The sequence below is a fragment of the Ochotona curzoniae genome, unplaced genomic scaffold, assembly GCF_017591425.1.
Source record: "Ochotona curzoniae isolate NIBS_2020 unplaced genomic scaffold, NIBS_Ocur_1.0 contig_43, whole genome shotgun sequence".
Lineage (NCBI taxonomy): Eukaryota > Metazoa > Chordata > Mammalia > Lagomorpha > Ochotonidae > Ochotona > Ochotona curzoniae.
In genome coordinates, this window is record NW_024466218.1 from 18,533,239 (window position 1) to 18,560,329 (window position 27,091).

At 44.1% G+C, this 27,091-nt stretch overlaps 1 protein-coding gene across 3 annotated transcripts in view; it reads right to left on the reverse strand.

Annotated features, from left to right (window-relative positions):
• Positions 1–210: 210 nt before the first annotated feature.
• EPG5 (ectopic P-granules autophagy protein 5 homolog) overlaps positions 211–27,091 on the reverse strand; it is an 86,400-nt gene continuing 59,519 nt past the window's right edge. For 2 of the 3 annotated variants that reach the window (XM_040984963.1, XM_040984965.1), the window contains exons 29-44: positions 26,693–26,849; positions 22,550–22,744; positions 21,562–21,775; positions 19,179–19,327; positions 17,612–17,813; positions 17,002–17,074; positions 15,350–15,456; positions 14,344–14,519; positions 11,493–11,678; positions 10,420–10,629; positions 9,596–9,740; positions 7,754–7,996; positions 5,432–5,648; positions 4,819–5,034; positions 3,448–3,562; positions 211–1,733 (exon numbers count right to left, since the gene is read on the reverse strand). In XM_040984963.1, the coding sequence (XP_040840897.1) occupies positions 1,551–1,733; positions 3,448–3,562; positions 4,819–5,034; positions 5,432–5,648; positions 7,754–7,996; positions 9,596–9,740; positions 10,420–10,629; positions 11,493–11,678; positions 14,344–14,519; positions 15,350–15,456; positions 17,002–17,074; positions 17,612–17,813; positions 19,179–19,327; positions 21,562–21,775; positions 22,550–22,744; positions 26,693–26,849 (2,788 nt within the window). In that variant the 3' untranslated portion in view covers positions 211–1,550. The remainder of the gene's footprint in view (positions 1,734–3,447; positions 3,563–4,818; positions 5,035–5,431; positions 5,649–7,753; positions 7,997–9,595; positions 9,741–10,419; positions 10,630–11,492; positions 11,679–14,343; positions 14,520–15,349; positions 15,457–17,001; positions 17,075–17,611; positions 17,814–19,178; positions 19,328–21,561; positions 21,776–22,549; positions 22,745–26,692; positions 26,850–27,091) is intronic. The other variant, XM_040984964.1, reaches the window with a different exon arrangement.

Sequence of the window (27,091 nt, forward strand, 5' to 3'; positions counted from 1 at the left end):
TAGCCCTGAAAGCAGTAGGCAGGCCGGGGTGTGTGCTGTCCCACTTTTCCAGGAGCCCACAGGGGAACTGCCATGTTCTGCACCAGTCAGTCATCAGAGCACTTTCTTGGCCCAGAAAGTAAACATGAGGGAGTGGAAGAAGACATCAGGCTAAAAACCAACATCAATCGTAACAACCGCCATACTTGACAAGGTGTTGGGACATCTGGATTCACAGCGTTAACAACCAGAGGCTGATTTTATTTTTCATCATTTTTACAGATCAAATACATTATAAATATTATAAACTTTCAAAAACTAACAGATTAGTCATAATTTTTTTTAAATGTGCACAATGTCACTGAGAAACTTCACAGTCTAGGAAATCAATAATTGTCTCCTCCTTAAAAAATAAAAATGGCACACAAGCTATTTCCCATTGTTACACCATTGTTGCCACATCAGTCGATTCACAGCTCCTACAAGCCTCCGCCCATAGCTAAAGGTACCTGAGAGGCCATCACGGCTCTGCTGTCCCACGTCCCTGTCTCCCCACTAAGAGCTCCCATGGCCACTGAGACCCTGTAGGTAAGTGACTTGTGTCCAGGCATTGCCCCATAAGCAGAACCGAACCAACAAAATCCATGCTGAGCCAAGAGAAGTGTGAATAAGAGGATGACAGCCCTGCTGCTCGCTGCTGGGGAAAACACCACAAGCATGAAAATGGGCACAGCACAAGGCAGTACCAGCACCAGGCCATGGTGATGAATGGGAAGGACGTTAACAGAAGGCATGTGGCTCCTGGACAACAGCCAGACTCCAGCAATGCTCCAGCCCTGCCTGCATCCGAGTCTACCGTGGAGGGAAGAACGGCAGGGAATGCCCAGCAGGGCCTCTGGTCTCCCCATCTCTGAGGGCCCTTTGGAAATCAACTTGCAAAATTCAGTGTCAAACAGGGGCAGCTGAGTGGTGTGAATAAGGGAATGGAGGGATTGTGGTGACTGAAGTCATCCCTGACTGCACTCCCCTTCCTGAGGACCAACCAGAACTCTCTGCCCAGCGGGCACAGCACAGACTGCCATCCAACCCTGATGGGTGACTCGCTTTAACAAACTCAACATTTCTACCTCCCTTTTGAGAGAAATGCCACAACACTCCAATGCAGGTGCAATTCCCCATATTTGAGAAACTCAGGCATTTTCAAAGGTGAGTTTTTACTTTGGAGGAACACAAATTGGGTGGGGCGTAAAAGCAAGAGCTTCCCATGATTCCTGGAGTCTTGAGATGCTGGGGGCATTCAGCACTTGTAAGATGTTCCATACCCATGTGCAGCTTCAGAAGTTTCACTTGAGGATAAACGTAAAAGCTAAAATGCTCCAAGAATGCTTTAAGAGCTAAGCCAGACACATACACACACACACCCCAAAACTCCCTGACGCCTCCCAACTTGCATCTCACTCAACTACTTCTTAGCTGATCTGACCGCCAGATCAGAAGTGAAGCCAGCAAAGAACAGCAAAGTTAAATGTAAACATAAACAATAACAAGGTTTTTCAAGAACCTCAAGGTAACTATCGGATGTTGTCCAAATAATGCACTTCTGGATACAGACTGTTAACAAGAAGGGCCAGGAAGTTTCTCCCATCTTGGAGGCAATGGCCAGGATGCTTTATAAACTGGGCGGCTTGCAGGATCTGGTCTTGGTACTCAATGTACTGTTTACTCAATGTCATGGATTCAAGAGCACTCAGAGCCTAAAAGACAAGAAAGACAGAGCGGGGCCAGTGTTACCACCATAGTGAACATGAGATGATGGCCATGGGTGCAGCATACTCACTATTAACACCTTGGTCTACTGCGAGCCTCAAGCTCAGAACACCTACAGAAATTTGAGCTAGCCACTCACAGGGAAGACCAACACCCCAACGCTTTCCTGGCCAGGAGTTGTGATGCGGCCAGACCTATCTTACTGCTGGACTTTCCCCTCATCACACCTCTTTCCAAAACCTGCCTCACCTCATCTTTGCTGCCAGCTCACACGGGGGGGGGGGGGTGGCGGGGGGGGGCCTCCTGCCTACCAGCTCCCTCTGCCCAAGGGCCATGGGACAATCACAGGCACCAGCTGCATCTCATCCACGCAAGCGCCATTCCATACGCTGCTGGGCTTGTTCTCATGCTACAGAACAAGGTCTTGTGAAACCAGCCGACTGTTTGAAATGCTGAAGAAACCTGTGAGCAATGGGTGCTCAGAGACACTAAGGTGGCAAAATGGTGACAAGCGTAAAGGCCACATCAAGTGCCTCCCTATTCTGCTGAGAACTAACAGGTGAGATGTCCTCACAGCTCTCCTTCAGAGGAGTACAGGAAAAGTGTGCTTTGATAAGTCATTTTAACTTTTGCTCCCTTCAGAGTAGAGGAGTCTACAAGGAGAAAATAGAGACCCTGCTTTATTTTCTAACTATTCAAGCTCACCCTCCCCAGTAACGTGAGCCAGCTGACCTCCCTCCTGGGACACACCAACCTCACCCAAGTGCTCTTACCATTTCACAAGCACCATAGCACTAGATAATATATATTTAAAGATAAAATTTGCTTGGTTCACAGAGATTTTTTTTTTTAAGGATAGCAAGTAAACTGGAGGTTCAGAAATGGCATAGTAAACCAATCTTCTACCTACAGTTTGAGAATCCCATATGAGCACCACTGCTCCACTTCTGACTCAGCTCTTTGTTGATGCACTGGGAAAGGCAGCAAAAAATGGCCCAAGTCATCAGGCCTGTGTCTCCACATGGGAAACCCAGAGGAATCTCTAGGTTCCTGGTTTCAGACTGGCCCAGTTTTGGCCATTGTGGCCATCTGGGTACGCTTAACTTGAGTAGCAAGTTAAGAGCTCTGTGAACAGAGGTCAAACTAAAACAAGCATGAGTGGGAACAAGCACTCCTACAAACCAGTGTTCGCCCTGTGCCTCCTGCACTGCAGACAGGGGAGCAGGAGATACCCCAATAGGAGCATTGGCCACACCACCTGTCTGCTTCTAGAACATTTCCCAGAGCTACCATTCTATCTACATCAACAGCCAACATGAGTGCTCACCTTCAGATCTACCAAGAGTCACTTCCTTGGCTCCCAGTTAAAATCAGCCGCTTTCCATCTGTCTCAACTGGGGCTGGCTGCATCTTCTGTGCTACCTCAGCTTTCAGCCCTTAGTCTTTCACAGGTAAGTGTACTGTCTCTTATTACCCCCCTACAGGCTTGCCTATAGCCTTCCTTCTTCTACAATGACAGTAACAACAGTGTTCTAGATAAAAACATACCAAAAATGGGCTCAAGACTGCCCTGGGCATGTGTGCCCCTCTGAGCACCAAGCCATGCACGGTATACACAGGCTGGAACTACCACCTCGCCAACTTCCAGGCAGGGTGTGCTGCAACCTCTGCCATGCCCAGGAGAAGGCTGTGTGGACTGACCTGCTGAGCTTTGGCAGTCAGATGCAACTCCGAACCGGGCTTCAGTCGGATCTGATCTTCTGTAGGAATCTGGACTGAAAGGAATGCAGCTAAGCCTCGGGCAACCACTCGGAACCTTAGGGGTTAGAGGCAGGCAGAAGGAGGAGCTGCTATTTAAGTCAGCATTTTACATAAACACATTTCTACATCTACTACATTGTTAACCTCTTCAGGAAAGTCTCACACCTCATCAACAAGGACCTTGGGTCCCCTCTTCCATTACAGCATGCACTCAATGCAGACATAGTTCAGCTTCAAGAATGAAATGTCAGAGAAGGCATTTGGTGCAGAGTTCGGGTCACCACCTGGAATGCCTGAGTGCCTGTGTTCAACCCCAGCCCTGTTTCCAAGCACAGTCTTCTGCTAACATGCACCCTGCGAGGTGGGGAGTTAATACATCAAATACTTGGATCCCTGTCACCTATGTGGGAGTCTGGGGTAGGGCTACCAGTGCAGGGCTTGGCCTAGCCCTACCCTGGCTGCTGCAGCAATCCAGGCAGTGAACCAACAGATGGACAATCCATGTTTCTATCTCCTGTTTGTCTCTCTGCTTTTCAAATACAAATAAACAACAACCAAAGAATTAAAATATTGGTGGAAATGGGATAACAGGCTGCTGTGGGAATATAAACAGTGCAGGTGCTGTAGAAGGCCTGGGATTTCCCTGGACTCCCAGCACAATGATCAAGCACGTACGGGAAGCAGCACACCGGCTCATTACAACTTCACTTTATATACCATCACTGGCTCAGATGGGGGCAGCACTGTAACACAGTTAAACCTCCACCTGTCAGGCTAGCATTCCAAGTGGGTGCCAAGCAGAGTCCCTGCTGTTCCATTTTCAATCCAACTTCCCACTAATGCACCTGGGAAAACAGTGGAAGATGACCCAAGTGCCTGGACCCTAGCAGCCACAAAAGAAACCTGGAAGAAGCTCCTGGCTCCTGGTTTCAACCAGGCCCAGCCCTGGCTGTTGGGGATATTTGGGGAGTGAACCAGCAGATGGAAGATCTCCCTCTGTCTTAATCTGTAATTTTGTGTTTCAAATAAATAAAACATAAACCTTTTTGGAAAAAAAATCAACAGGGAAGTAAAGATACAAAGTCAAAATTTAAGAAATACTACGGAAAAATACTATTTGAACTTAAAGTTGTTTTAAAATGAGAAAGAAGGAACTTGCTTTCTTAGAATATAAACAGGTAATTCAGTTCTGATTTTTCTTCCCTTAGTTTTTCTAGAAAACCTACATGGAGAATCTCCAGAAGTTTCACATCCTACGCACAGCACAGACATCTGAGGCCTGTGAAGGAGAGCAGCAGCCAGCATCCTCACCTGTTAGACAAGGGCGACTTCCGGCCCAAGCCGATTGCCCCCAGGATCCCAGAGCTGATCCTCTCCTCGGCCACCACGCTCAGTCTGCTCTGAAGCGTCAGCAGAATTCGGATTACGGACTCTGTCAGGACTGAGTCATTCTGCTCTGTCTGTACCAGAGACAGCTGCAGGACTTGGTGCCACCACAAAAACAGCTTCGCTTCTTCCTGCATGGAACTGGGGGGTGGAGGGGGTGGAAATCAGAGAAAAGTGAAAGGAGTAGATTTCTCCCTGCTCCATGAAGCTGAATGCTCACAGCTGAAGATGAAATACAGGAGACAATCAGGACCATGACAGCTGAGGCCCAGCTGATCATGCAAATAAAACAAGACTGTTAACAGCTGCTGCTTATCAAACACACTGCATGCCAGACACTGCTTGGGCTTTCGTTCTCACGGAATGCTCACAATCCTAGGAGGTGGAGATACTTATCTCTGCCTCATTGACAAGGAAAACTCAATCTTGGTGCTTCAAAATTCCCATTTCAAACAATAAATGCAAAAACAAAAACAAAACCACACTGGGAAAACATGCCCTCATATTAAGCATCTTTGCAAAGCGAGTAGTACCGCACCTTGGATACACCTGCTCCACCCACTTGCTCAGGTTGAGCAGCATCTTCATCTCGTTCTGGAGAGTCTGCTCACTGTTCAGGCACTGAAGCAGGTAGACGTAGAGAGTCAGGTAACTGCCAAGGGTGAGACACTCCCTCAGAAATTCTTCTATGGTGAGCTCAGGGACTTGAAGGGACACCAGGATAGGGCCCCATCCTAAGTTCTGATTGAAGGAGCCTAAAAATATTAAGAGGAAACATCAAAAGATAAGCAAGGGATTGGGGGAGGGTGGACCTTTAGTGTAGCAGGTAGGACACCACTTGGGAGACCCACACCCCGTATCAGAGTGCCTGAGTTCAAGTCCTGGTTCCACTTCTGAAAGGAGCTTCCTGTTACTATGCAACCAAGGAGTCACAGGTGACAGCTCAGGGAGTTGAGCCTCTGCCACCTGGTGGGAGACTGTGCACTGAGGGCACTGAGGCAGGGACAAAGCTCCTGCACCTGCTTCAGTGGCCCAGCCCTCACTGCTCATAGGCATCTAGGAATGAGTGAACCACTAAACTGCTGGTTCTTTCTTTGTTGTTCAAATAAATAACAAATTAGGAACACATTTTTTAAAAAAGAGTCAAGAATAAAACTACTTAACTCTAATGCATCTTTTCATTTGAACATTCATGTGAGATATTTCTAACACTGGCCTCAGACAACACAAAAGTGAATGAAATGGGGCCTGGCACAGTAGCCTAGCAACTAAATTCCTCAACTTGCATGCGCTGGGATCCCATATGGGCACTGGTTCTAATCCCAGCAGCCCCACTTCCCATCCAGCTCCCTGCTTGTGGCCTGGGAAAGCAGAAGACAACCCAAAGACTTGCGATCCTGCAACCCAAGCGGGAGACCTGGAAGAGGCTCCGGATTCCTGGCTTCAGATCAGCATGGCTCTGGCCATTACTGCTGCTTGGGGAGTGAATCAAAGGACGGAAGATCATCCTCTCTGTATATCTGACTTTCCAATAAAAATATAAATTTTTTTAAAAAGTGAAATATATGTGATGCCTGTTCTCAGGGTTGCCACTGCAGGCTAAGAAACACAGAGTTGTATATGAAATGAATCCCTCTTCTCATCATATCATGATCATTAAAATTGCATGCAGACACGCTTCCAGTCATATAAGAGTTTTAGCTACAGGAACACTTTTAAATATGTATGTATGAACAGTTAGGCTTTCATAAGGTAAATAAATGATTACAACTCCTTGTGTATTTTTGCATATCAAAGCCTAGCTTGACATATGCATATATGTATATATATTTATCTTAGTAACACATGTGAAATTGAGACAGGGGAACTATCTGAATGGCTCTCAGTCTCTGGGGGAGGAGGATGGGCTGCCTGGTGCCATGCACAGCACCTGCAGGGGTCATTGGACCAGGATAGAGGGCAGGTCATGGACACATCCCTTCACGCCTTCCCACTGCCTGCAGGGTGACTGCCCCTGGCGACCAGAATTCAGCAGGGCTGTTCTGAGCAACACTGCATCAACAAGGTTGTTTCCAGAGCCTGAGAGTTTACAGAAAGTAAGAAATAAAAGGCAGACACACACTTGGCCTAGCAGTTAGGACACTTCACTGGAAGCCTGCCTTTCATATAGTTTGGGTCCAGGCTCCACTCCAGATTCGGGCCTCCTCCTGGTGCACCCTCTCACAGGCAGCAGGTGACAGCTTCAGTGTCCAGTTCTTGCCATCCATGCAGGAGACTCAGTATGGGTTCTTAGGTCTTACCTGTTAGGAGCATTTGGGGAGTGAACCAGTGGATGGGAATTCTGTGTGTGTATGTGTATGTCTCAAATTTTAAAAAGATGTTCAAAAAGAAAAGTAAAAGGGCAAGACGTCACCCCTTTATAAGTTTGAAAAGTGTAACAAAAAGCAATGCAAGGACATATGCGAAAACTCCCCTACCCAAAGTGACAAACAGGGGTAATTAACAGAGCAGATGATGACTACATAGACTGTGGTTTTGAGGACTGTGACTTGGCACGTGAGAAAACAAATCTGTCTATAGCAACAGGATGGCTCTTATATGCTGAGCTAGTGTGAAATGAGTCAGAGCTGTCCTCCCATGAAACACGTGACCACTGGGCAGACATAAGTAGAGGCTCTCATGCTAATTGTGGATATATACATAGACGTATATATACGTATATACATGTATCACATCCACAGAGCAGAGGTTAGAATGGTATAATCTCTCATTAGAAAGAGTCTAGAAAGGTCCTTCTTGGTGACAATGCTTCAATGTTCCTGGCAAAGACCAATGCAATGAGAAGAGAACTCCCTCTTACCTTCTTTGAAGTAGGCAGTGATGCAAACTTCTGTGGTCTCAGCCATGTGGCGAACGGAAGCCAGGCTCTGGCAGGCTGCTGTTAGCAGGGGCAGCACCATCAGCCCATGCACTTTTTGGCTTATCCACGTGCAGATGCTGCCCCGGAGGAACTCGGCCGTCGGAATGGTGGCACTGTTCATCATCATCAGGACTTCCATGAAGAGGCTGCTGAGCGCCATGTGGCGCATCCGGCTGTCCAGGTCTGCAGAGAGCGGGAGGAAGGCGGAGAACAAGGGGTCAGAGTGCATCCATTTTAGCTGCTCGGTAGCAGATTTTTAAATTGTAGCACTGCCCACAGAGAGCGGAAGGCGGGCTCTGGATGGTGTTTGGCTTTTACAGACAGGATGTGGCACACTGAGAACATGAGCAAGAACAATCGCAAACCCCGGGGCACAGCAGTTCTTCAGGCATCCATCAAGCTAATCCGAAAAGGCAACTTACTTATCAGGACGCACCTAGGCAATCCTTATTTCCCAGATGTCAACTTGGTAAACTACTTAGCAACAGCCCTCTCCAGGCCCACCACTGCCATCCTTGTTCTGGGGTCATTTACACAGAATAAACGCAATGGCTTAAAATACAAAAGGAAAAACCTTTGGAAGGGTCCTAACTGCCAACTTCTCTTTGTTTTTTAAATAAGAAAGATTTGTTACTATAGTTCTTTCTAGAAAAAAATCAGAAAAGAGTAAAAAGCAAAAACAATGAGCAAATACATTTTAAAATCCTATGCAAATGAGTCAGAAACAGTCACTGAGACGGACTCGGTGCCTAGCAGCCCTCTGGGTTAAGAACGGCTATCTCTGCATTTCAACTAAAGGGAGATTTTCATTTATTTTTTTTTAAAGATTATTTGTTTTTATTAAACAGATTAGCAGAAAGAGCAAGAGACAGAGAGAAAGATCTTCCATCCATTGATTCACTCCCCCAAGCAGACACAATGGCCAGAGCTGAACTGATCCAAAGCCAGGAGCCCGGAGCCTCTTCCAGGTTTCCCATGTGGGTTCAGGGTCCCAAGGCTTTGGACCATCCTCCACTGCCCTCCCAGGCCACAAGCAGGAAGCCAGAAGGGAAATGGAGCAGCCAGGACATGAACCAGCGCCCATATGGGATCCTGGCACATGCAAAGTGAGGACTTTAGCAACGAGGCTACTGTGCCAGGCCCTTCATTTATGTTTTAAGAACAACTTACAGGAATAAATTATGGCACGAGCCTCTCCTCCAATAGATCCCAGCTTTCCTTCTGGTTCAATATCCACAAGACCAGCAATTGTTCCACCTTATTTGAGCCCACCGTTCTAACTATGAACCTAGAACACCCTTCTCCTCTTTCCCCGGTCAGTCCATATTAAACCTTTACAGCCCAAACACATATGATCAACCTTAGAACAGTTTTACCACAACTATTTGCTGAGTTTTCTTTCTTTCTGCCAGGACATGAATCAGCAGCCAAATTGGATCTCAGCACTTGCAAGGCAAAGATGTAGCCTCTGAGCCATCGCACCAGGTCCACTTTGCTTAAATAACTTGTTATTGTTTACTCAAATAATTTGTTTAAATAAGAAATAAATTCCAACTTACAGCCAAAAACACAAAGGATGCTACTCACTAGGTCTCCTGTAACCCTAATAAACCACCCACCTTAGTTTAGTTTACCTCATGCCACTGTCTGCCAGTGTCAATCCTTACTTCAGTTCCCACTCACACCTCCCCCAGTGTCCTGACACCTCCTGGCTTTACAATGCCTTAAGCACCCAGGAATCCACTGACCGAATGCACAGGCTCTCTCCCATTGGTCACTCACCAGGTGGGTTAAAGACAATGATGTCGTCTAACAGCTTAGACATTTCCTGTTCCAGGACTGCAAAGGTGATTTTCCCATTTTGTTCCAAGGTGCTGAGGAACTGAACCATTTGATGAATGAAAGCCTGGCACTTTGGAACTGCATCCTGAAAAACCAACAAAAAGGACCATTTAAATGAAGCCAAGCAATGAGTGACAACGGATGACTGCTGGGAGTATGGCACTGCACTGAATGCTCACTGGGCAGAGTGAAGATGATGCATCAGAAGCTGCCCAAGGACCTCACCCTAAGCAGCCCGAGGGCCCGTGTCTAGGAGTATGCAACCCTGTGCTGACACTTTTTGACTCCTAGGCACACTCTCCCAGATTCAGCAGAACATGCCTCCCTTTTTCATTTACTGCATAATAACAACATTAAGTAAATTATAATTACTTGCCAGGAAATTTTCTGTTCATTGTTTGATTCAAGCCTCAAACTACTACATGAGGCAAGGTATTATTTCCAAATCAAAGACAAAACTAAGGAACTTGTTTGGGGTCAGAATGGTAGTAAGCTGGGACTTGAGTTTGTTGCCAAGGATCAGATGGTAAATGCAGCCCTCAATATTTCTGACCTCTCATCAAAATGGGACACTACCATAAGGGAAAGCTTAACTAAAGAGAGAAAAAACAGGCTACAAGTTCGAAGGGGTCACAGTATGAGTACAAAATGAGCCACTATCTTGTCCTCTGCGCAGCCAGCAGGGTCAAGAGTGACTTAGGAGCATTCACATGGCTACCAGCGTCAAAGAACACTCTGTCTTTGAAACCACCCTGCCAACTTACACAATGTTTCTGGCTATCAGCAGGAATGGAGAGGCCTGCAGACACTTTCAGGAGCTTCACAATTAACTCAGCAGAAGACTCCTTTGCCAGGATGATGGATGGCGGGTAGTGACTGCTGAAATACCCCAGCACACTCTTGTATGACATAATATCCACAAGATGCCATGAAAGTGAGCTTGTCTGTCCAAGGAGACTGAGTAAAGGTGAATCCTAAAGGTGAAACACACAATCTTTTAGGTCCAGAGCCCTCACATCCCCAGAAAGGCATGTCTCTAATAACCACTCGGATGAGCATAGCCAGAACACCAAGTTTCTACTTAAACAGGAGTACCCCCAGAAGTAACAACAGAAGTCTTGGCAAAAACAACTTAAGATTTCTGAGCCCTGCATGGTAGCCTAGTGGCTGAAGTCCTTGCCCTGCACACGCTAGGATCCCATATGGGCACTGGTTCCATATGGGATCCATAAGGCTGTTCCATTTCCCTTCCACTTCCCATCCAGCTCCCTGCTTGTGACCTGGGAAAGCAGTGGAGGATGGCCCAAAGCCTTGGAACCCTGCACCTGAGGGCAGGCCTGGAAGAAGCTCCAGGCTCTGGCTTTGGATCAGCTCAGCTCTGGCCGTTGCAGCCACTTGAGGAGTGGATTAGTGGATGAAGGATCTTCCTCTCTGTCTCTCTTCTTCTCTGTATATCTGACTTTCCAACAGGAATAAATAATCTTTATAAAACCAAACCAAACAAAGATTTTTGAGTATTCACAATGTAGTCTGCACAAGACACTGCTTTGGTAGTATATGCCAAAACTGGCCTCTATAGGACAGAACTAGACATTATTGAGATATAAAACAAGTTGATTAACATATTCTAATTTAGCATACTTCAAAACTAAATAAACATGGCATTATTTCTATATAGTCCACAAAACAGGCACAGAGTTGAAGGGTCATCTCACAAGCCATGCATCTACCCACACAGGTAGGGACGCTAAGAAAACAAATGAAGAACTGTAACCCCATAGAAACTGAAGTTCAGGGAACCCGGCCACATATGTCACCACCAGATCCCCAAACTTACTGGTTGGTCAACTAGTTCAACTTCTTTTGCCAACAGAATCATCATGAAAAGGAGGCAGACAATCATGCTCTGGGTTTCTGGAAGGGGACTGGGATTCCAGGCATCTGCGAGCACACTAACCCAATTGACCTCACACAGCACAGACCCCAGAAACAGGAAACAGCTCTTGGGGCTTCCTCGTTCTACCTAAGAGGAAACAAATCAAAATCAACATTTTGCTTTCTGCTGTTTCATGTGACTTCAAAATGCATATAAACCAATGTTGTAAATTACATTTTAAAAAACAACACCTTTTCCCCAGAGGTGTTATTCACAATCCCACCTCCCAGATTTATACTTAACACTTCACAATACTTTTCCTTCCATGTTTGTGTACATTTTTTTAAAATGACTTGTCTGTTCAGATGTCGTTAGCTGTTCCAATAGTTAACAGGAGAGGAATAACCTGCCCTAACACCAACCCAAGTGGAGAATCCCCACCGTGGGAGTCACCTGAGCCACAGGGAGGATGCATTCCCCAGATGTGCTGCAGCAGGACAAAGCTGAGATCTCTATGTCAGTAACTCCTAAACTTCAGCAAGCACCAGAAGCACCAGAGGGCCTACTGAAACAAAGACTACTGAGCCCGTGCCCAGGCGCAGAGTGAGAACGTGCATTTCTCAGAAGTCCCTTGGCATTGCTGTACTTTGAGAGGTACTACTTTAGGTTATTTAAGATTTATACTGACACTTAAATGAAATGTGGTATTTATGTCTTCACATCATTTCTATTATTTTGAAGACTGTAAAAATACTTCTATTACAGACCAACCTCCAAGCTACCTCTTATTAAGTCTATTTTAGTATTTCTACTCTGTTTAAAACAAAGCCAGTCACAAGCATTTCCTTTCAATATGAAGGCTAAGAGCTCTCCTCCACTTGCAAAATCTTGACCAATGGAAGTTAGTAACGATTCACTTCCTCTCATTCCTGTTATTATAATATGCAAGCTAATAATTCTCTTCCCCTTCAGAAAACAATTCTCCCTTCCTCTACATAATTTATCCACTACCCTCACCCTCAACCCTGAAAACAAAACAAAACAAGAAAGCAGACTACTTCACAATGTCAGTAAGAAACAATGAATTCAAAGATTCCTAGCTCCAGGCAGGCTACGGCTGCCCATCGTTAGAATAAAGCCTGTGGAGACACAGCATCTACAGCCTCCCTGAACAGAAGGCTCTGCTCCTTAATTTGTCATATAGCTAGGGTCACCCTCTTATTAAAACTGTCTTCCAGCTCTTGGAACAACTTTCTTTCATGTGTTCCTGATGGTGTTATCTACTTAAGACCTGCTTCACATTGTAAGCCTAGCCATGAAATCATTCCTGAACTCTACTGTTCTAGAACAACTGCCCTCTACTTTCCTTAGAGTTCAGCTACAGGAGAGGATGACAAGGGCAACACCAGGTACAGTTCACTAATAGTCATAAATAATTGCAAATACGTATCAACTGAAGCACTCACGGTTTTCAGATAATAAGTGAGACATCAGAACATCCAAATAAACAGATAACTATGAACAAACGAAATGAAACTACTGCAAAAATCTGAGACAAGATCATGACAACAACAAAAAGCTTCTTAACATAGAAACTTGGAGCTGGCATTACAGCGTAGCGGGTAAAGTCACTACCTACAACAGATATCCCATGAGGGCGCCTGTTTGAGTCCCGGCTACTCTACTTTCAATACAGCGCCTTATTAATGGCCTGGGAAAAGCAGCAGGAGCTGGCCCGACTACTTAGGTCCCTGCCACCACGTGGGAGACACGGAAGAAACTCCTGGCTTCAGCCTGGCTAAGTCCTGGCCATTGTGGCCACTAGCAGAATGAATCAATGGACAGATAATATCTCTCTCTCTCAATCTCTCCCTTCTCTCTCAAATAAGTAAATAAATGAATCTTTTTTAAAAAGATTTTTTAATCATAGCAACAAAAATAGCTCCAAGGCCCAGCTTTGGGGTGTAGCATGTTAAGCCTCAGCTTTGAGACACAAGCATCTCATATTGGAGTATTGGTTCAAATCCCAGCTGCTGGGCTTCCACTTCAGATCCAGCTCTCTGCTGATGTGCCTAGCAGGGAGAGGGAGACTGTCCAGGTGCTGGGGCTCCGGCCACATACACGGGAGACCCGGATGGAGCGCCTGTCTCTGTGTGCGTGCATATACAATTACCCTTGTTTAGCTCTCTCGCTTTGCCTTTCAAATAAATAAACCTTTTTAAAAGCAGCTTCTAATGCCTAAGCTACACCATTTTTCATAACCATTGTTTCTTTAGCAAAGATGCACACCCATTTATTGGCACTCTTTTCCAGGTCTTTATACAACAGTGATGTCTCACAGGCTAGTACAATGAATTCCATGTCTGACAAGCTAATTATTCACTTACATAACTGCAAAAAGAAACAAAAGGCTTAACTACCAACTATTATTTGCTTTACTAGAACATTAACTAGTCATTCTAACAACATCAACCTAGGAGAACATGCATGTATACCAAGAGCAACCAAGACTGGGCATGACCAAGTTAGTAAATTATGTACTCACACAATATAATTACTTAAGTTTACGACAAGCAAGTTCTGGATAAAATTTTTCTCTGGGCTTTACAAATGGTCCTAAAGATGCTTTTCAATCATCCATTGACATTCAGAACTGACTGCCAACAGCAGCAGGTCTTCACAAGTACCGCCAAAGTAAATGCACTGTATGCCCACTTGCCCTCAGCATACCCTGCCTTGTGGGCAACGGCTACAGCTGCTCCCAAGCAGCTAGCTTTGCCCAGGCTGTGACTCATTGTGCAAAGAGGCTCACTTTGAAGAAGGCTTCCATGAGCGTCTGGTCAGGGTGCAGGTCCTTCCAGGGGAGCCTCCGATAGGCGCTGTGGAAAGCGTACAGGATGAACTCTGGCATTTTGGGGGCTGTACATGTTTCACAGTAGTGCATCAGGTGTAACCGAAGGGCTCCCTCATCACCCGGCAAAAGCTTATCTAAAATTTAAGAAGATAAATAGCTGAAGATCTTTGGTCTATCTTTATATAGATTGCAAGTTTGTTGTGAAAGCTAAACACTTAAGTTTCTAAATACATATCTAATTTTAAAGATTTTCATGTGCCAAATTAATAATAAGGAATGATAGTTTAACTAGTAATTTCAGTAGCTATAATGAGCCAATTTTATGGGAAGAAATAGTTGGGGTAATAAGTTTCTCTACAAAACTTCTAAATGCATGTTTCTAACTCAATATTCACTTCTACAATCTGCTGCCTTTGGCATGCACGCATTCTCATGTACTGTCTTCAGAAAGCACTGACAGTCCTCAAAAGTATATATTTCAGAAATTTTTCCAAAGATGATACACAAATGGTCAGTAGTTACATGAAAAAATGTTTAATAGCACCACTAGCCATTATGGAAATGCATATTAAAACTACAGTAAGATTCCATGTCATACATGTTAGAATGGCTTTGACCAAAATCATGAAAGATAAAGAGTCAAGAAGAGTGTGCAGAAAAGGGAACCTGCTCACTCTTGGTGGGAATGTAAATCACTCTAGCCAATATGGAGGCAGGTACCTCTGAGAAACCCGGGCTAGACAGTACTTAAAAGGAGAATCACTTCAAATTTTCCATAGCTAAAAAACGCAGGACAACCTTACAAAACAGAATAAAAGGTGCAAACTTAATTGTAAATAGTTGTATTAGTGAAAATTCTTGGGTCTTAAGTAAGGCATCAGGTAACTCCTTACCAACTAAAGGAAAGCATAGATAAGTCTGACTCAGGGGCTGTGGGGAAAATGAAACCTGAGCATCTTCCCACCTTGGAATTTCCTGTGCAGAGAGTCCACCAAGTCAGCGAACAGCTGCACGATGCTCGAAGCCAGCACAGCATCACTCTCCAGCCAGGGGTAATGTCGCTCCTGGCTGCTTCAAAGAAAAGAACATAATGCCTCAAAAGGGAAGGACTGTGACTGACTGACTCCTGGCAGCAGATTTGGGCTGGTCTGAGTTCTACAAAACTGTATAACATACCCTAGCATATACCAAGACCACTTCAAAGGGATCAACTCCTTCAGGTGACATTAATTGTGCAATTTAATTTCCTCTCTTTCCCACCTTGCATTACAATGCAGGAAGCTTCAGAAGCACACTCCCAGGACTCACAGTCCATATCACTGCATCACTGTGTGCACGTCATTACACCATGGCACCTGATTTGAAGAAGTGTGCTTTCTAAATAACCCTAAATTAGTAGCTTCTTTATGGCCAAGTTATGTCCTTTAACATCTTGACTGGATCTCAAATGTCTTAGGAAAATACTCAGATGTGACTTCAACAGATTTTTCCACCAAAGAAAAATAAATAAATAAATAAATAAATAAAATTCCATGTCAGTAAGATAACTAAAAATTGACACGAAGTAACCAAAGAAATTATGTACTTGAATTCAACTTCTGATCCAGTGTAAAAATCAAGTTTCATTAATTCTGCTTGGAAATAAATACACAGCCGGCACTGTGGACAGCAGTCTATTGTTTCAGATACTATAAACCCTGAAGCCAGCAGATGACTCAATAGTCCTCCAGTGGTACATCGACTCCATGCAATACTACTCAGCCACTAAAAAGAATGAAATTCTACCATTTGCAACAAAATGGCCCCAAATAGAGAAGATTATGCTCAGTAAAATAAGCCAATCCTAAAAGGACAAATATTGTATGTTCTCTCTAATATAAGGCAACCTCCATGCAAAATGCAAGATCAAAAGACACAAACATGTATATACATACACTCAGATAGAGTAACTAGCACTCAGTGTATGGTGCAGCATGCATCCCTACTCCTGATGAAAAGATGGACTCCCAGTGAAGCTGAGGCTGTGCTACTGTCAAGTTTATAAAACTCCTGACATTCACCTAGCCATCTTACGAAAAACTGCTGCCTGTGTACTTTGAGCAAACCACAGACTCGTCATGCAACTCCTACATTTGGACAACTCCACATTTCTGGGTATTGTGAGTCTCCAGGAAATAAAGCTTTTATTTGATTACAGAGATCCAGATTTAAAGGGAAATTCCCACTCAATACCCTGATAGTGAACTCACCTCCACATGTAAACCCGAAGTAGTGTAAAGAAGTTGTTAGTTTCTTATCCATGTTGTATTATCAAAACCTAAGAGAACAGTACCCATTTTCCTGAAATTAAGTCCTCAACAATCCTTCAACTTCTTTATAAAGGCAAACTAGAAATAAGTATCCAGCATTTTTCCAAAAAAATGTTGAGACAACACCTCTGATAGTCCAGACTAACCCATCCACAAAAGATGTCTGAAGTTCTGGAAATACACATTTTTTCTAAGTTTAAATATAGCTGCATAATTAGAATTGTGAATTCACCACATTTACCAAATCCCAGAAGAACTTCAAGACAACAAACTTCCAAGGACTCTGAATCTCTGCAAACCTGTTTACCTTTCACTGTCCTCCAACACCAGGACCCACGGCTTCAAGAGCGCGACGATGCGTGAATGCAGGGACCTCAGCACTAAAAGAGCAAGATTTCAAATACAAAAAATAAGCTGATCCTAGCACTGTGGTAATGGGATGTAAGACCCCATTTCTTATCTGTATATTCCCAAAACCATGCTGATATTCACCAAAACAACTTGTGCAAACTTAAGAATAGCTGTGTTTTCATTTGCTACAAACTCATTTCTATGAATTGAAGGAGAATTTGTATTATTATGACACAGTGCCATGGTAATTGCACGGCATGTATTTTTTTCTAAGCTAAGTGACTAAACATCTGTAACCTTCCCATTAGCCAGATAAATGCCCGGAAGAAGGGATTGGAGGCAGATAGCTATCTCTGTGCACCTGTGAGGGAGGGGCACACAAGCTGCAGCACGCAGCCCACACTCCCTGTGTAAGTCACAGATGACACACATGTAGCGTGCAAGTGTACTATATATCTTCCATTTCCTGTCCTTGACACTTGCTATAAATCTCCTAGTGAGTCTACTCAAATCTTCCTAATGGAAGGTCAGAACAACTCATTCACACTGTACTAAAAGCATAGTACCTGATTTGCTGCAAACAGATGGATCTTGGGTCAACGAGGCCATTTCTGAGTCAATCAGCCTTTTCACAAGATAGCCTAAGAATGTCCTCACATCAGCCACATAAGGACTCCATTTTGAGAATAAACCAAAGCTTTTGAAGTCCAGTTTGGATAATCGAAGTTTGCAGAAAAAGTCTGAAAGCCATTGTATTGTCTCTACCACCTGAAAGAGACAATCAAATGCTTACTCAATGTCTTTTTCTTTCTAAAATTTATTTACTAACTTCAAAGGCAGAGTGACAGAGGGAGAGACAAAACACAGAGAGGAGGAGGTTTGCTTGTTTTGTATGAATATCACATTAACATGAGAATTGTGTTGTAGCGATTACCAGGCATTGGCTGTGACCCTTAGAATCTACTAATAAATTCCTTTTGAAGAGAAAGAGAGAGACAGAAAATGAGAGATATCTTCCATCTCTGGTTCACTATGGAAAATGGTTACAAAAACTGGAGCTGGACCAGGCTGAAGCCAGGGAGCCCATCTGGGTCTCCTACATGGGCAGTGGGAACCCATGCACTTGAGCCATCAGCTACAGCTTCCCTTTCACATTAGCAGGAAGCTGGATCACAAGTGTGAAGCAGCCAGGACTCGAACCAGGCACTCCAACATGGCATACAGGCTTAGCATCCCAAGTACAGGTTAGTCTGATGTGCCAGTGTCCACTCGAGTGTCACTTTTAGCAGAGTGGTCTCACAGTGTATGAAGGGAGTACAGTAAGTGTTCAATAACAGAGTTGCAAAGATAGAATGCATATGGAAAATCAATCACCGCGTTTACAACGGTTTTTGTTTTTAAAACAATATAACCATTATTTCAAATAAATTCCCATGTGATCCCACATAGATAAAAGCTGACAAAACTGACTGGCTGAAAGGACACCTCAGAGAAACTCAACCAGTGGAGTCAGGGATGAGGCAGCTACATCTAGCTCAGAGGAGTTCCCTGGCAGAAGCACCTATCAGCCTGGACGGAGAGACAGGAAACCAGACTTTTGTGGCCCCTGTAAAGGAGGCACAGGGGATGAAATGGACCAAGAAAGAAACACATGGGTTCTTACAAAGTGCAGGGCCCAGTGTGATGGCTTAGTAGCTAATCTTTCACTTCGCAAGCACCAGGATCCCATATGGGTACCAGTTCATGTCCTGGCTGGTCTGATTCCCACCCAGCTCCCTGACTGTAGCCTGAGAAAGCAATGGAGGACAGCCCAAAGCCTTGAGGTCCTGCACCCACAGGGGAAATTCAGAAGAAGCTCCTGGCTCCTGGCTTTGAATCAGCTAAGTTCCAGCTGTTACAGCCACTTGGGGAGTGAACCACCAGGTGGAAAATCTTTGTCTCTCTTTGTCTATGCAAATCTACCTTTCCAACAAAAAATAAAGCCTTAAAAAAAAACACAGATAAAGCACAACAACAGTTTTCTAGATAGGATATTATTCAAAAGCAGCTCTTTAGGCCATTTTAAATGTGCTGCAACTGTTTCAAAAATAGACAGGAGGGGAAGTGGAAAAGAAATGTATAAACAAGACACACCTGTTCCTCTGACAGTAGAACCTGTGAAGAGGTTTGAAGCACGTTGCTCTCTGCAGACGCTGTCCCCTGCTGGCAGCTTGGGGCACAGCAGCCCAGGACTCTCAGGGTGGCTTTCCAGCACTCGGGACTCAGCAACTGCTCTGCAGAACCTAAATGGCAGTGACAGAGACAGCATCAGCAACCCTCACAGCTTGCATCAGGCAGCTTTTAAAAAGAATGAAAACAAAGGTAAATATCAAAAACAAATCCACGGGACTTCCTGTGGCGAAGAGACAAAAGAGATGCTATTAAAAGAATGACCACCTGGAAATTTGACTACCTGTCTCTTTAACCATGACCCCAGCTGGGGAGTGAGTGTACAGATGCCATTCTCCTGGTTAGAGGGTAATAGCTACTTTTAGGATGACAGAAACAGTGGCAGCAGGGCAAGACAGACTAGAAAGACGGCAACTCCAGAATCTTCACTCTGAGCAAGGAGTCTCTTACTGTCCCCTAAAATTCTTTTCTTCCAATGAGTAAAACCTAATCCAAAACAAAGAGGCCACAAGCAAAAGCAGCCAGCCACCACAGACCAGTACTCCCTGTAGTTCTCTGCCACTGGCTAAACTCCCATCCTAGAGCACAGGAATGACACCTCCTGAAGCACCCTGCACACACAGGCGGCATGAGAATCCAACAGGGTGAGAAATATTTGCAGGACAAGTCTCACGGGATGTGACCAGGCCCATTGTCACATATCAAGCCCCAGGAGTCCAGGGGCCAATGGCAGGTCTGTGTCTGTGTCTGGTGAGTACCAGGGTCTGGACTTTCGAGAGGAACCTGAATCAAGCCATCAGAATGGGAGTCATGCAGACCTAGCAGACCATGGTGAAGCCACAGCTCAGCCAGGCTGAACAAGCGAGGCAGAAGAACAAAGGCTGGGACCCTGGGAAGAGCATGGCAATCAGGGAGAGAATAGAAGACAGGAGGCTGCAGGTCACAGAGACTGAAGTGTGCAGGCAGGCAGGCACGCAGAGTCAGAGAGATCTTCTATCTGCCGGCTTACTCCCTAAACACCCACAACAGCCAGGACTATGTAAGGCCAAAGTCAGGATATTAGAATTCGATTCAGGTGTCCCACGTGGATGGCAGGAACTCAAGTACTTGAACTGTGAACTGGTGCCTTCAGATGCACATTGACAAGAAGCCAGATAGAAAGCAGAGAGAAACTTGACCCTAGCTACTCAGATATGGTGCGCAGGTGTCTCAAGTAAGATCTTAACCACTGCACCAAACACGCACCCCAGTGTTACCAGTCTTACCTTTTAACTGAATTACTTTTCCTGGTAAGTATATACTTTCAGCTAAATACAAGTCAATGGTGATCTGCATAAACATTTCGGAATATATTTTAAATGCTTCACAGGGAAACCCAATATTTACACTTAATCAGATTTTGAGTGTTCAGAGCAAAAATCAGCTGTGCACATATTCATTGAAACGATACAAACCTATTCTCCTACCACTTTTCTCTGCCCAACCTGCTACTCGCCTCAAGAAGTCATTAAAACTTATAGTGTTGTGAAAATGAGAACCCATATAATGCAAGATCCTTCAAGGAACCCAGCAGTAGGGGCCACTTCCTTACCCATTAAACAAGTTCTATTAAATAACACAAAGGTCAGTTGCAAAACAAAATTTAATTTTGTCACTACATATATCACAGCATAAAGTTTCAGGAAAAAGTAACATCAGATTTTAGTAAAATTACTTCCTAGTAAAATTTCAAAAATAAAAAACATCACAGTCTATTTCTCCTCTAATCTCCAACATTCCTACAGAAAGGAGACAGGAATCATGTGAAAATGGAAACTTAAATGCTGATCTTTCCTTGGTAACTACAAAAACCAGTTATCATTATACAGAAGAAAATTCATTTTCAAAAAACCAAGGAGCTGAAATTATAGTGTGGAAAAAAAAAACTCTCAAAAAGATATGCACTAGTATGAACTACTGAGGAAGTAACTCGATACTGTCAAAAGATCCCTTCCCTCCCTGGCCAGACAAGTCACCTGTGGAGCACGCAGGTCCTTTCCCATCAGCCACACTTAGGACAACAGCACAGTCCAGGCAGGGTTGGGGGGCATGAGTGTGGGCTTCAAGAGCAAAGACTAAGTGCTGCCTTGCCCCATCAGGGCCCATTCTAATACTGGGGACAGAAAGGACCATTCTGACAGACCCCAATTTTTGAGCCAGTGTTCACCAAGCCCCTTAGGTTATGAATAGAGATTCTCAATTTCTGTATTCACACTGCTTTTATACTTTTGGGTGGCTTCCACAGGATGACCAGCATGACACTGAAGACTCACAGGGATGGAGTTAGGAGTTAGAGGAAGGCACTTACTTTGCATCAGCAGCCTGAGAATGTCACTGTAGTGGTCAGGGAACTGGTACAGCAGGAGGTAGGTCCAGTGCTTACAGAAAAGATTGAATGGCATCAAAATGTCTTCTTCTGGTTCAAGGCCCCAGGCAGTTAGTGCCAAATGAATGGCCTCCAGTAGCCTGGTACGATCAGACAGAGGAGGTTTCGTGGTGTTTAACCATTGCTTCAGATCAAACTAAAAGGAAAAGAAACAAGAAGCAGTTTTACTCACACTAGAACACTCAAGCAGAGAGAGCACCACGTAGACTTGCCTAACATTTGCAAATTTACACAAACTACATTCACATGCAACTACATAAAATGTCACAAAGGAAGTCAAGAGTCTATCAGTTCCCTATCTCAGCTCACAAAAATTCAGATTGTTAAATCCCAAACTATAAAACACATTCCCCTCCATTACAGACCAAAATCAGCCTCTAGTCCCTAAAATAAATGCCAAGATTGTACTACTTCATAAATGTCGGAACAATGTAATTGATGGCAAAATAGCTATTAGCTCTGGAATTGTCATCAAGTTAAATAAATTCACTGCTCTGGTCTAACAGTTAATATTCTATTAAAAGTAAGGACAAGGTAAATTGCTTAGTGCTCAGATCTGGCTAAATCCAAACATGACAGACTCTAAAATAACTCACTTATCAAACACAAGCTTAATAAGTTCAGAATAAATTTTTAAATGGACTGTACTGAACTACTATTTTTTTTTTCACATCTCTGCAGTTTTGAAAGATAGCTTGGGCACAAGGCTGTTTTCATACTGTGTGGATAAGAGTAACACCATCTCACCTGACAGAGCAAATACCCCAGCCCCACAAAGGAATAAAGCACATCTAAAGAGCAGGCCAAATGCATAACAGGAGACTCAGTGGATGGGCTCTCCTTTTCCATGGGATGGGAAATGCACATCATTTCTCCACTTCAATAACATCAGCACTGAATTGCATCTCACCTTGGTTAGCAGCATGAAAATCACATCACTGTTGTCCTCACTTAGGAACCGCACCACCTTCTCATAGAGCTGTATAAACTCGGCAGGTGCAGCATTGGGAGTGAAGAACGGGGACAAGAGGGAGCAGAGCCTTCTGTTCTTCAGAATGGTCTCAAGTACTTTCCTGCACTCTGATTTAGTGCCACTGATAAACACCTGGAAAAGTAGAGATAGTCATAAAATTCTCTCCCTTCCTCAATATTTATGTATGCCAAGTTTTAAGTAAATTAGGTGAACAGAACTTTTTCAGAACAGAACTTTTTCTGAACAGAAGTGTGAAAATTGTCAAAAGATACTTCAGCCATCACTTCTAATGGAGGCAATGTTACAAAGTATGGATAATCACTCCCCTGCTAGGCTGCAGATCCTACTGCCAAGCACGAGAGCCAGGGCTGGTGGCAGACCCAGGCTAGACAAGGCAACAGCATCGTTGGCACTTGTATGGGCCTTGTCTGTACACAGGGTTGGGCCAAGCTAAGCTGCAGCACACACAGGTGTGCACAAGAGCCAGATGGAATGTGCGATGGGCTAGACTATCACAGCATATGACACAACACACAAAAACTGGAGTTGGGGTTGGGCCTAGTAAGGGTTTGGGGGATTGTTCCAGCTGAGCCAAGGTACCAGCTGGAATGCATAAGGACTGCACCTGTGTAACCGGACCTGGGCTAGGTAGCAGCACCTATTAGTTTACATGACACATGGGGTTGGGGGTAAAACTGACAAGGCAGCTGCTCCAACCAGTATGTGCATTGGCTAGTCAAGTGACAAACTGAACCTGACCCTACACTGGCACACATTAGAGTCAAGTCTGAGGTACCCCCAGGCAAAGTTTCTTGGGGAACTCCCCAACTAGACACCTGGATTCAAATCCCAGCTACAGGGGAAAAAAATCAAGATATGTGGTCCAGCATTGGAGTGCACATATTAGGACTGGACCTCCTCTGCTGCTGATGCCTGTGCAGTGGGCAGCATGCCCTGATGCACACAGGGGACATAACAGCCAGCATATCTAGGTCAGCAGAAAACACTGACTGCTATGTCAAAGAAGGGAAAGCATAACTGGTTGGACTACTCTCCTGGATAAACTTTGCAGCAAGTGTCTGGGGCTGTGGATGCACTAAGGTGGACTTGGTCAGCCAAAAGACTTTGGAAAGATTTCTTCAACCCTGGCGCAATGAAACCAGTAACACCTCAGAACTATCAAAACCACTCAAGTAACACCCTCAGAACATTCTTCCCCACATCAGCGTCTCTGAAGCATCATCAAATGACTACCCCCCCATCCCCGGGTGCTAATGTAGTTTGACAACAAGGAGCTATTCCTTCCTCTTAAGCCCTGTGAACACAGGAGAAAAAAAACTGAAACGTTTGTCCCCAAAACCTTCCTCCATAGCTCAACCCTCTCCAACTTGGAGTCCCATATGGGCATGCATTCTTCTCAGCTATGTAAACAATATTAAAAGTTAAATAGGGGCCAGTGCAATGGCTCAGTGGCTAAATCCTCGCCTTGCACACTCAGGATACTATATGAGCACTGGTCCATGTCCTGGCTGTGTCACTTCCCATCTAGCTCCCTGTTTATGTCCTGGGAGAGCAGCGGGAGTGGGGGGTGGGGTGGGTAGGCCAAAGCCTTGGGACCCTGCACATGCATGGAGACCCAGAAGAAGCTCCTGGCTTTGGGTCAGCTTGACTCCAGCCACTGCATCCACTTGGGGAGTGGATGACAGATTTTTCTATTGGTCTCTCCTTTCTGTGAATCTGCCTTTCTAATTAAAATAATCTTTTAAAATAATAATAAAAAATAAAAATAACATGAATTTTTAAAAAGTATGGATAATCAATTAATCTGATTTGGACAAGCCACATGCAGAAAACTCAAGTTAACTATACTATCCAACATTTATAGGATTACTGGAGAGGAGCCAGCTTATGGTATTGCAGATTAAGCTGTTACTTCTGATCCCAGCATCTCAGATTGCACACCAGTTCCAGTCCTTGCTGATTTGCTTCAGATCCAGCTCCATGTTAAAGTGCCTGGGAAAACAGCAGGTGACAGCCCAAGGATTTGGGTCCTTACTATCCCAGTGGGCGATTCAGACTGGGCTTCCAGCTCCTTGTTTCTGCCTGGCCAGTCCTGCCTGCTGTGGCCATGTGAAGAATGAGCCAGCACTTAAAGATCCTTCTCTGTGTCTCTTCTCCTCTGTCACTCTGCCTTTCAAACATACACATACTACATAAGTATGTAAACTTTTTTAAAAAGTTTTTTAAAGTAACAGGGTAATTTACAACATGACTACCATGATTACTACACCGATTCTGCATGAAGTTAAGAAAATAAAACCTTTAGGTTACAGATTTATTATAATGTGCCTGTAATATCTAAAAATAACAATTACTGCAAATGCTGATCAAGACACAGAGAATAATAAGCATCTCTGGGCCAACAGACATAACTGCAAAATTCCTAGGAGGGGAGTGTGACAATACATAGAAGCAGCAGTCGTACACATTCCAAATATATGCTATTTATACATCAAATCCCTCTGACACGGCAATCATACTTCTTGGAAATCATCCTAAAGAAAATAGCTCAAAAAACTTCACAAACCTACACAAGAACAGTTGTCTCAGCCTTATAACTACCCATCAAAACACTGTATCCAGAGAACCCTGGATTGGTACACTACAACACATCTGTATCACAGGATATTCTATGTAGACATTCAATTTCATGGTGTAGGACTGTTTTTGGTAAAAGACGTGATGTCTAGGGCCTGGCGCAGTAGCACAGTGCTAAAGTCCTCGTGCCTTGCATGCACAGGGATCCCATATGGGTGCTGGTTCTAATCCTAGCAGCCCCGCTTCCCATCCAGCTCACTGCTTGTGGCCTAGCAAAACAGTCGAGGATGGCCCAAAACCTTGGGACCCTGCATTCGTGTAGGAGACCCAGAAGAAGCTCCTGGCTTCAGATCAGCACAGTTCCGACCGTTGCAGTCACTCGGGGAGTGAATCAATGGACAGAAGATCTTCCTTTCTGTCTTTCCTCCTCTCTGTGTATCTGCCTTTCCAATAAAAATTAAAAAAAAAAAAAAAAAAAGAAGTGATGTCTAAAAGATGATTTAAATGAAAAAGGAAGTTACAAAAATGGTATGTGACCACTTTTAAGTGTATCTACATTTATTCGGATACTTACACATATACCTAGTCAGATGTGTACATATAGACATAAATGAGAAATTATATCTATCATATAGACTAGAGAAATGATACATATCATCTATGTAAGAATGATATATTATGTTAACATATACACTCAAGACCAGCTATAATTAAAAAAAAATTGCCTATGTAATTAGCATCCCCAGTTAAGGATTAAGAGAAAATTTTATTTTAACTTTCTATACTATCTATACTGCTTATGAAAGGTATATGTTAATTTTCATGATGGGGAAAAATTTAGGGAAAAAATCTATTAAAAGACTGTCTGGGTATCAATTTTTCCTAAGTAGTCAAGAAATAAGCACTTGTTCAGTTAAACCTTGACATATTTTTCAAACAAGTGTCTTTCTTTTTTTTATGATACAGCGCATAAATATGCATGGGTACTTTGTCCTTGCCCTTGTTATACATATATACAGCTAAGTGTCAGCCAAGTAGGCAAATGAATGTTGAAAAGTGGCAACAGGGAAGCAGCCATGATAAGGCGAATGAGCTCTGAGTGTGGTCAGGAGATGAGATCCCATTTCAGCTCCACCATTCCCAAGCTCTACTCCTTGAACTTGTCACTTAACCTTTCATAGCCACACTGAGAATGAGATAAAATAATGAACTGGAAAATATTTTATAAATGATAACAAACTTCAGCACAGCACTAACAATGTATGATAGAATCAGGCACCTCCTCAGATCTTCAATATGAACACTCTCTAATCTGAGAAGGGAAGATCTATGCCAACATCTTAAAAAGGCACCAATTCCCAAGGACACTGACTTACATAAACCACAGAACTTAAGTCTGAAGTCAGTGCTGACAATATTTAACGGAAACCCTGTGGGGCCTCGTCGTATCTGAACAAGGCCGAGAACACAGAATAAGCTTACCTGCCCCAGGATGTCGATGCATGAAGTGAAGAACTGCCTCGTGGGAGGATGACGCTGTGTCTCCTCACTGACATAATCCACAACCATGAAGAAAAGGCTAATGCCGACCTGCTGAACCCCAAGTGTGGGCTGCAGCTTGTAGGCATTCACCAAGGCCCTGTGGGAAAACGCGGGTGTGACCGTGAGTCCATCCTCACAAGCGTGTAACATTTTCATGTCCCAGATAGCATCCCTAAGGGACCTCCCTCAACAGCCCTAAGAAACTGTCACTTCAGACATGTTTCCAGAGGCAGGCATGTATCTTCCAACTCTTAACTACCGCCAATACACAGCAATCAATGTATGCATCATTATTAAAAACAAGAAACTTATAAAAGGACTAATAACATTTTTACTTTT